The 10,000-nt window shown below is 44.3% G+C and overlaps 1 protein-coding gene across 1 annotated transcript in view; it reads right to left on the reverse strand.

The window, feature by feature from the left end:
• Window positions 1-10,000, reverse strand: part of LOC138860759 (zwei Ig domain protein zig-8-like) — a 368,402-nt gene that overhangs the window by 139,713 nt on the left and 218,689 nt on the right. The window contains exon 2 of the mRNA XM_070118991.1: window positions 603-811. Within this exon, the coding sequence (XP_069975092.1) occupies window positions 603-811 (209 nt within the window). The remainder of the gene's footprint in view (window positions 1-602; window positions 812-10,000) is intronic.

Raw genomic sequence — 10,000 nt, forward strand, 5'->3', positions numbered from 1 at the left:
GAGGAGGAGAGGGAGGAAGAGTAGGAGAAGGAGTAGGAGGAGGAGTGAGTGAGGAAAGAAGAAAGAGAAGATGAGGAAGAAGGAGAAGGAAGAAAGAAAGGAGTAGGGGATGAGGAAGAGGAGAAGGATGAGGATGAGGAGGGGAAGAGAAAGAAGAGAATGAGGAGAAAGAGGAGGAGGAAGACATTGAGGAGGAGGAAGAGGAGAAAGAAGAAAAGGAGGAAGTGGAAGAGAAAGGGAAAATCAGGAGAAGGGGGGGGCGAAGTAAGGAAAAACAAAGCAAAAGACAGACAATCTAAAATTTGGAATACAGATGGAGGTATCACAGGTTTTAAAAAAATAAGACGAGAAAAGGAAGAGAAGGGAGGAAGTAAAAAAAGAAAGAAAGAAAAAAAAAGCAGATAGGCTAATATTAAGAATAAAGATTTAGGTCCCAAATATCTAAAAAGACTAGAAAATAATAATATCAAAAAGAAATAAACTGATAAAAGATAAATAGATAAGTAAGAAAAATGAATAAGACGAGACACGTTAACGCCTAAACCATCAAATAAAAATCACAAACAACAACAACAACAACAACAACAAAATCCAACACTCACGATCTCGTCTCCGACAGTCTCCGTGTAGCACCTGAAGTTCGCAGTGCTGCCAACCTGTGCGACGATCTCACTGTTGTTTTGGCGCAGCAGAGGCGTCTCTTCGGGAGAGTTGGCACCCCTGGTTGTCATCATGGTGAGGTCACGTCGGCGGTGCGGGGCGGGGCCTGTCGACCTTTCGAGACGCCCCTCGTGTCGGTAGGCGTTCACTCCTGGAGGTGGAAGAGGAGGAGTTAGAGAGAGAGAGAGAGAGGGAGGGAGGGAGAGAGGGAGAGAGGGAGGGAGGGAGGGAGAGAGGGTGGGAGGAGGAGGGAGAGAGAGGGAAGAGAGGGAGGGAGGGTGGGAGAGAGGGAGAGAGGAGAGAGGGAGGAGAGGGAGGGAGGGAGAGAGGAGAGAGGGAGAGAGGGAGAGAGAGAGAGAGAGAGAGAGAGAGAGAGAGAGAGAGAGAGAGAGAGAGAGAGAGAGAGAGAGAGAGAGAGAGAGAGAGAGAGAGAGAGAGAGAGAGAGAGAGAATAAAAAACGAGGGATGGAGAGAGAAAAAAAGAGAAAAGAGGGATTTATGTGTGGAAAAATAAGAATAAAAATCTGGATTAAAGAATAGGAAAGAAGAAGAGGATAATGATTATGATAATAAGTAGTAGTAGAGGATTAAAATGAAGAAGAAAAAGACAAGAAAAAAATATGGGAACAAGAAGACTACAAAAGAAAGAATCAGAAGAAAAAAAAAACAGAAAACAAAAATAAATAGAAAAATAGAAGAGAAAAGATAAGAAACAGGAGAAGATTAAAAGCAAATGACAAGATAGAAACGTAACATAAAAGAAATGATAAAAATCTAATTTTAGTCATATCAACTTACAGCCTTGTTATCGGTCTCAAAGGAAAGGTAATTTCAATAATATGATTAATCTAGGAAGAATATTAGATACAGAGAAGAGAGAGAGAAGAGAAGAGAAGAGAGAGAGAGAGAGAGAGAGAGAGAGAGAGAGAGAGAGAGAGAGAGAGAGAGAGAGAGAGAGAGAGAGAGAGAGAGAGAGAGAGGAGAGAGAGAGAGAGAAAGAGAAAGAAAAAGAAAGAAAGAAAGAAAGAAATCAAGAAATCAAGAAATCAAGAAAGAAAACCAAAAAATCAAAAAGACAGACAGAGAGATCAAAGAAACAAATAGATATATACACAGACAGACAGACAGACAGAAACAGACACAGAGAGAATTTCTCCCTCAGCCACGCCAGACAAACAGACAGACAGACAGACAGAAACAGACACAGAGAGAAATTATCCCTCAGCCACGCCAAACAGACAGACAGACAGACAGAAACAGACACAGAGAGAAATTCTCCCTCAGCCACGCCAGACAGACAGACAGAAACAGAGACAGAGAGAATTTCTCCCTCAGCCACGCCAGACAGACAGACAGAAACAGACACAGAGAAATCCAGAAACGAAGAGATACATACACAGCCAGCCAGCCATACAGCCAGACAGACAGAAACAGAGACAGAGAGAAATTCTCCCTCAGCCACGCCAGACAGACAGACAGACAGACAGAAACAGACACAGAGAGAAATTCTCCCTCAGCCACGCCAGACAGACAGACAGACAGACAGAAACAGACACAGAGAGAAATTCTCCCTCAGCCACGCCAGACAAACAGACAGACAGACAGAAACAGACACAGAGAGAAATTCTCCCTCAGCCACGCCAGACAGACAGACAGACAGAAACAGACACAGAGAGAAATTCTCCCTCAGCCACGCCAGACAAACAGACAGACAGACAGAAACAGACACAGAGAGAAATTCTCCCTCAGCCACGCCAGACAGACAGCCAGACAGACAAAAACAGACACAGAGAGAAATTCTCCCTCAGCCACGCCAGACAGACAGCCAGACAGACAGAAACAGACACAGAGAGAAATTCTCCCTCAGCCACGCCAGCCAGACAGACAGGCAGACAGACAGACAGACAGACAGACAGAAACAGACACAGAGAGAAATTCTCCCTCAGCCACGCCAGCCAGACAGACAGGCAGACAGACAGACAGACAGCCAGACAGACAGAAACAGACACAGAGAGAATTTGTCCCTCGGCCACGCCAGACAAACAGACAGACAGACAGACAGCCAGACAGACAGAAACAGACACAGAGAGAATTTGTCCCTCGGCCACGCCAGACAAACAGACAGACAGACAGACAGACAGAAACAGACACAGAGAGAAATTCTCCCTCAGCCACGCCAGACAAACAGACAGACAGACAGACAGCCAGACAGAGAGAAATTCTCCCTCAGCCACGCCAAACAAACAGACAGACAGACAGAAACAGACACAGAGAGAAATTCTCCCTCAGCCACGCCAGCCAGCCAGACAGACAGACAGACAGAAACAGACACAGAGAGAAATTCTCCCTCAGCCACGCCAGACAGACAGACAGACAGACAGACAGACAGAAACAGACACAGAGAGAAATTCTCCCTCAGCCACGCCAGACAGACAGGCAGACAGACAGAAACAGACACAGAGAGAAATTCTCCCTCGGCCACGCCAGACAAACAGACAGACAGACAGAAACAGACACAGAGAGAAATTCTCCCTCAGCCACGCCAGACAGACAGACAGACAGACAGAAACAGACACAGAGAGATCCAGAAACGAAGAGATACATACACAGCCAGCCAGCCATACAGCCAGACAGACAGCCAGACAGAAACAGACACAGAGAGAATTTCTCCCTCAGCCACTCCAGACAAACAGACAGACAGACAGACAGAAACAGCCAGACAGAGAGAAATTCTCCCTCAGCCACGCCAGACAGACAGCCAGACAGACAGAAACAGACACAGAGAGAAATTCTCCCTCATCCACGCCAGACAGACAGCCAGAAACAGACACAGAGAGAAATTCTCCCTCAGCCACGCCAGACAGACAGCCAGACAGACAGAAACAGACACGGAGAGAAATTCTCCCTCAGCCACGCCAGACAGACAGCCAGACAGACAGAAACAGACACGGAGAGAAATTCTCCCTCAGCCACGCCAGACAGACAGAAACAGACACAGAGAGAATTTCTCCCTCAGCCACGCCAGACAGACAGCCAGACAGACAGAAACAGAGATAGAGAGAAATTCTCCCTCAGCCACGCCAGACAGACAGCCAGATAGACAGAAACAGACACAGAGAGAAATTCTCCCTCAGCCACGCCAGACAGACAGACAGACAACCAGACAGACAGAAACAGACACAGAGAGAATTTCTCCCTCAGCCACGCCAGACAGACAGCCAGACAGACAGAAACAGCCAGACAGAGAGAAATTCTCCCTCAGCCACGCCAGACAGACAGCCAGATAGACAGAAACAGACACAGAGAGAAATTCTCCCTCAGCCACGCCAGACAGACAGACAGACAACCAGACAGACAGAAACAGACACAGAGAGAATTTCTCCCTCAGCCACGCCAGACAGACAGCCAGACAGACAGAAACAGCCAGACAGAGAGAAATTCTCCCTCAGCCACGCCAGACAGACAGCCAGACAGACAGAAACAGAGACAGAGAGAATTTCTCCCTCGGCCACGCCAGACAAACAGACAGACAGAAACAGACACAGAGAGAAATTCTCCCTCGGTCACGCCAGGCAGACAGCCAGACAGACAGAAACAGCCAGACAGAGAGAATTTCTCCCTCAGCCACGCCAGACAGACAGACAGACAGACAAAAACAGACAGAGAAATTCAGACACACAGAGATCCAGAAACGAAGAGATACATACACTGCCAGCCAGGCATACAGCCAGACAGACAGCCAGACAGAAACAGCCAGACAGAGAGAAATTCTCCCTCAGCCACGCCAGACATACAGACAGACAGACAGAGAAATTCTCCCTCGGCCACCGCACGTGTAGGAATGCCAAAGCCTAAATAAGAGAACAGACCCTCGCTCCGCCTTCCATCTTAAGCCTACTGCTTTCTCATCTTCCCTTCCTCGGCTTTTTAATCAACCATGTCTGTGGAATTCCGTTAAAGAAATATAGAGGGATAGATAGATGATGGAGATAAAAGTGGAGATGGGAAGAAATGGAGATAAAGATGGGGATGGAAAGAAATGGAGATAAAGATGGGGGTGGAAAGAAATGTAGATGAATATGGAGATTAAAATGGTGAGGGAAAGAAATGCAGATAAAGATGGAGATGGAAAGAAATGGAGATGTATATGGAGATGGAAAGAAATGGTGATAGATATGGAGATGGAAAGAAATGCAGATAAAAATGGAGATGGAAAGAAATGGAGATAAAGATGGAGATGGAAAGAAATGAAGATAAAAATGGAGATGGAAAGAAATGCAGATAAAGATAGAGATAGAAAGAAATGGAGACGGAAAGAAATTGAGATGGAAAGAAATGCAGATAAAGATGGAGATGGAAAGAAATGCAGATAAAGATGGAGATGGAAAGAAATGCAGATAAAGATGGAGATGAAAGAAATGCAGATAAATATGGCATTAGAAAGAAATGACGATAAAGATGATTTAGATAGAGAGATAGGCAAATGTAGATTGATAGATAAATAGATCAATAGACAGATGTAGATAGATGGATAGATAGATGGTTGGATAGATAGATAGATGGATGGATAGATAGATTGATGGATAGATAGACTGATGGATAGATAGATAGATAGAAAGACAGATAGACCCACAGACAGACAGATAGATAGATAAGTAAATAAAGAGAGAGAGAGAGAGAGAGAGAGAGAGAGAGAGAGAGAGAGAGAGAGAGAGAGAGAGAGAGAGAGAGAGAGAGAGAGAGAGAGAGAGAGAGAGAGAGAGCAAGAGCGAGAGAGAGCGAGAAAGAGGCAGACAAACAGAGGAAATGAGAGACAGGAGAGAGACAAACAGAGAAAGAGACAAAGAGACAGATAAAGAGACAAGAGAGAGAGAGAGAGAGAGAGAGAGAGAGAGAGAGAGAGAGAGAGAGAGAGAGAGAGAGAGAGAGAGAGAGAGAGAGAGAGAGAGAGAGAGGAGAGAGAGAGAGAGAGAGAGAGAGAGAGAGAGAGAGAGAGAGAGAGAGAGAGAGAGAGAGAGAGAGAGAGAGAGAGAGAGAAAGGGAGAGACAGAGAAAGAGAGACAGAGAGAGACAGAGAAAGAGAGACAGAGAGAGAGAGAGAGTAAAATAAAAGAGGAATAAAGGAGCTTAAAAGAACGTATACAAAGCGTTTCCGGATACAGCATGCATGTGCATCCACGAACGGCTGCACACCAACTCCGTCGTCTGCATTTACCTATCAAAGGATATATGAATTCAGTCCTCTCTGTGTCTCCTACTTTCGTTCTGTTTTATTTTCAATTCGCTTATTTCTTTTTTCATTCTTTGGATCTTTTAGTTATTTTTTTTTGTTTCTTTCTTTCTTGTTTGTTTTATTTGTTTTGTGGTGTTTTCTTCCTTCTTCTTTTTTCTCCTATGTGTTTCTCTTGTCATTCATTTTCTTACTTTTCTTGTATTTTATTTATTTTCTTTTTTTTTCTACCTCCTGCTATTCGTATTTTTAATTTGCATTTTATTCCCTATTCTTCAAGTTCTTCCTCCGCCTACTTTTCATCTTCCTTTCTCTCCTCCTCAAGTCACATCTCCTTCTTTACTCCTCCTCTTCCTCCTATTCATTCTCTTTCTCCTCCTCTTCCTCCCCTCCTTCTCCTCCTATTCGTCCTCTTACTCTTCTTCCTCCCCTCCTTCACCTCCTCTTCCTCTTCATCCTCCACCTATTCGTCCTCTTACTCCTATTCTTCCTCCCCTCCTCCTCCTATTATTCATCCTCTTTCTCCTCCTCTTCCTCACTTCCTTCTCCTCCTCTTCCTTCTCTTCTTCCCCTCCTCCCCCTCTTATTATTCATCCTCTTACTCCTCCTCTTCCTCTTCCTTCTCCTCTTATTATTCATCCTCTTTCTCCCTCTCCTCCTCCTCTCCTCCTCTTATTATTCATCCTCTTACTCCTACTTTTCCTCTTCCTCCCCTCCTCCTCCACTTCCTCTTCCTATTCATCCTCTTCCTCCCCTCCTTCTCCTCCTCCTCCTCCTCCTCCTCTCCTCTTCCTCTTCCTATTTATCCTCTTTCTCCTCTCTTTCACTGACTCTCCCACTTCTCTTTCATTCTCTCTTTCCTTTCATTTTCCTTTTCTTTTCTCATTCGTTCCTTTGCTCTTCCCCTTCGTCGTGAATTGAACATTTGCATACGTAGATAAAGATGGAGATGGAAGGAAATGAAGATAAAGATGGAGATGGAAGGAAATGAAGATAAAGATGGAGATGGAAGGAAATGAAGATAAAGATGGAGATGGAAGGAAATGAAGATAAAGATGGAGATGGAAGGAAATGAAGATAAAGATGGAGATGGAAAGAAATGAAGATAAAGATGGAGATGGAAGGAAATGAAGATAAAGATGGAGATGAAAAGAAATGAACATAAAGATGGAGATGGACAGAAATGAACATAAAGATGGAGATGGAAGGAAATGAAGATAAAGATGGAGATGGAAGGAAATGAAGATAAAGATGGAGATGGAAAGAAATGAAGATAAAGATGGAAATGGAAAGAAATAAAGATAAAGATAGAAATGGAAAGAAATGCCGATAAAGATGGAAATGGGAAGACATGAAGATAAAGATGGAGATGGAGAGAAATGAAGATAAAGATAGAAATGGAAAGAAATGCCGATAAAGATGGAAATGGAAGGAAATGGAGATAAAGATGGAAATGGAAAGAAAGGCAAATAAAGATTGAAATGGAGATGGTGATGGTGATCGAAAGAAAAATTAGATAAAGAAATAAACAAATACAAAAGAGAGAAAGAAAGAAAAGAAAGAAAGAAGGAAAGCTGATTTTGCAAGAAAGAAAAAAAAGAAAATTTATATAACATATATATAAACAAATAAGAAAAGAAAGAAACAAAGAAAAAAAGAAAAAGAAAGAAAGATTAATTTATAAGATAGCAATCAAGCCTTAAAAAAAAATCAAGCCTTAAAAAAAAATCAAGCCTTAAAAAATAAATAAATTAAGACTTAAAAAATTCAAGCCTTAGAAAAAAACGAGACCCCCCCAAAAAAAAAAAAAAAAAAAAAATAAAGCCATAAAAAGAAAGAAAGAAAGAAAGAAAAAATCAAGCCTAAAAAGAAAGAAAGAAAGAAGAAAAATCAAGCCTTAAAAAAAGAAAGAAAGAAAGAAAGAAAGAAAAAATCAAACCTTAAAGAAAGAAAGAAAACAAATCAAACCTTAAAAAGAAAGAAAGAAAGAATGAAAGAAAGAAAGAATAAAAGAGAGAAAGAAAGAAAAAAAATCAAACCTTATTTAAAAAAAAAAAAAAAAAAAGAAAAAAAAATCACACTGTTACATTTACATCTTATTGAATCACATCTTTCACGGGCCAAAGGGAAGCATCTCCAGGCGGGTGTTCGTCGGAGAGAAAACGAATTAATCTTCGAGCGAAATTTAAGATGGTGGGGGCTGGGGGTGGGGGGGATGAAAGGGGTATGGGGGGTATGAAAGGGGGAAGAGGGCGGGGTTATGGGAGACGGGAGAGGGGTGGGGGTTATGGGAGAAAGGGAGAGGGGTGGAGGGGAGGGGGTGGAGGGGTTGGGGGTGTAGGGGAGGGAGGGGGGGGGTTGGGGATGGGGATGGGGGTTGGGGATGGGGGAGGGAGGGAGGGGGTTGGGAAGGAGGGGCTGAGAGAGGGGGATGGGAGGGGGAAGAGGGCGGGGTTATGGGAGGGAGAGGGGAGGAGGGGATGGAGGTGGAGGGGTGAGGGAAGAGGGTGGAGGTTATGGGATGTAGGAGGGGTGGAGGGGATTTGGGTATGGTGAGGGAAGAGGGTTGGGGGTGTAGGGTAGAGGGGGAGGGATGGGGATGGGATGGGGGTATGGGGAGGAAGGGAGGTTGGGGATGTAGGGGGAGGGGATGGAGGGAGGGAGGAGGATGGAGGTGAGGGGAAGAGGGCGGGGGTTTGGGTATGGGGAGGGAAGGGGCGTTGGGGGTGTAGGGGGAGGGGAGGGGGTGGATGGGATGGGGCTGAGATTGAGGTAAGGGGAGGAAAGAGGAGTTGGGGATGTAGGGAGAGGAGGGGGATGGGGGTATGGGAAGAGTTTGGGATGAAGGGGGTGGAGGGGGGGGATGGGATGGGGGTTCATGGGAGAGGGTGAAGGGAAAGGGAGCATGGTAGGTGAAAGGGGTGGGGGGGGGGGGTGAAAATGCGTGACAGGGTATGAATATATGACAAAAAAAAAGAAAAAAAAAAGTAATTTAGCCACGACAGGGTATGGGTAAGCAAGAAGGGAGTAAGAAATTTAGGAAGAGACAAAGCAGAGGCTAGAAAGGCATGGCAGGGAAAGAAGAAGGAAGAGAATGATTAGGAAAAGAGAGGAGAAGAAGGGGGGACAAAGGAACGAGAAGAGAAAACGAAAAAAAATAGCGGTGCTCATCTCAAGTGAGCATTAGGCTGTTTGTCTTTTTTCGCGTTTATTTGTCTCCTTCTCTCTTTCTCTCTTTCTCTCATTTTCTTTTTCTCTCTTTCTCTTTTTTTCTTTTTCTCTCTTTCTCTTTTTCTCTCTTTCTCTCATTCTACGCTTCGAAATACGAAATAGATACATGCTCTTTCTCTGAGATAGAAACACACGGGTGTCTATCTATCTATCTGGTCTCTCACTGCATCTCTGTCTGTCTCTGTCTGCCTCTATCTGTCTGTCTGTCTGTCTGTCTCTCTCTCTACACACACACACACACATATATGTATATATGCTTGTGTGCGTGCGTGTGCGTATGCGTGCGTGCAAGTGCACATGTGTTTATCCCTCTCCATTTACCTGCGTGTGTGCCTACATCTACATGTTTATCTGAAACCGTACCTACGTATATGTACCTGTGTGTGCGTGTATATGTACCTGTGTGTGCGTGTATATGTACCTGTGTGTGCGTGTATATGTACCTGTGTGTGCGTGTATATGTACCTGTGTGTGCGTGTATATGTACCTGTGTGTGCGTGTATATGTACCTGTGTGTGCGTGTATATGTACCTGTGTGTGCGTGAATATGTACCTGTGTGTGCGTGTATATGTACCTGTGTGTGCGTGAATATGTACCTGTGTGTGCGTGTATATGTACCTGTGTGTGCGTGTATATGTACCTGTGTGTGCGTGTATATGTACCTGTGTGTGCGTGAATATGTACCTGTGTGTGCGTGTATATGTACCTGTGTGTGCGTGTATATGTACCTGTGTGTGCGTGTATATGTACCTGTGTGTGCGTGTATATGTACCTGTGTGTGCGTGTATATGTACCAGTGTGTGCGTGTATATGTACCTGTGTGTGCGTGAATATGTACCTGTGTGTGCGTGTATATGTACCTGTGTGTGCGTGTATAT

This window comes from Penaeus vannamei, chromosome 43 (genome assembly GCF_042767895.1).
Source record: "Penaeus vannamei isolate JL-2024 chromosome 43, ASM4276789v1, whole genome shotgun sequence".
NCBI lineage: Eukaryota > Metazoa > Arthropoda > Malacostraca > Decapoda > Penaeidae > Penaeus > Penaeus vannamei.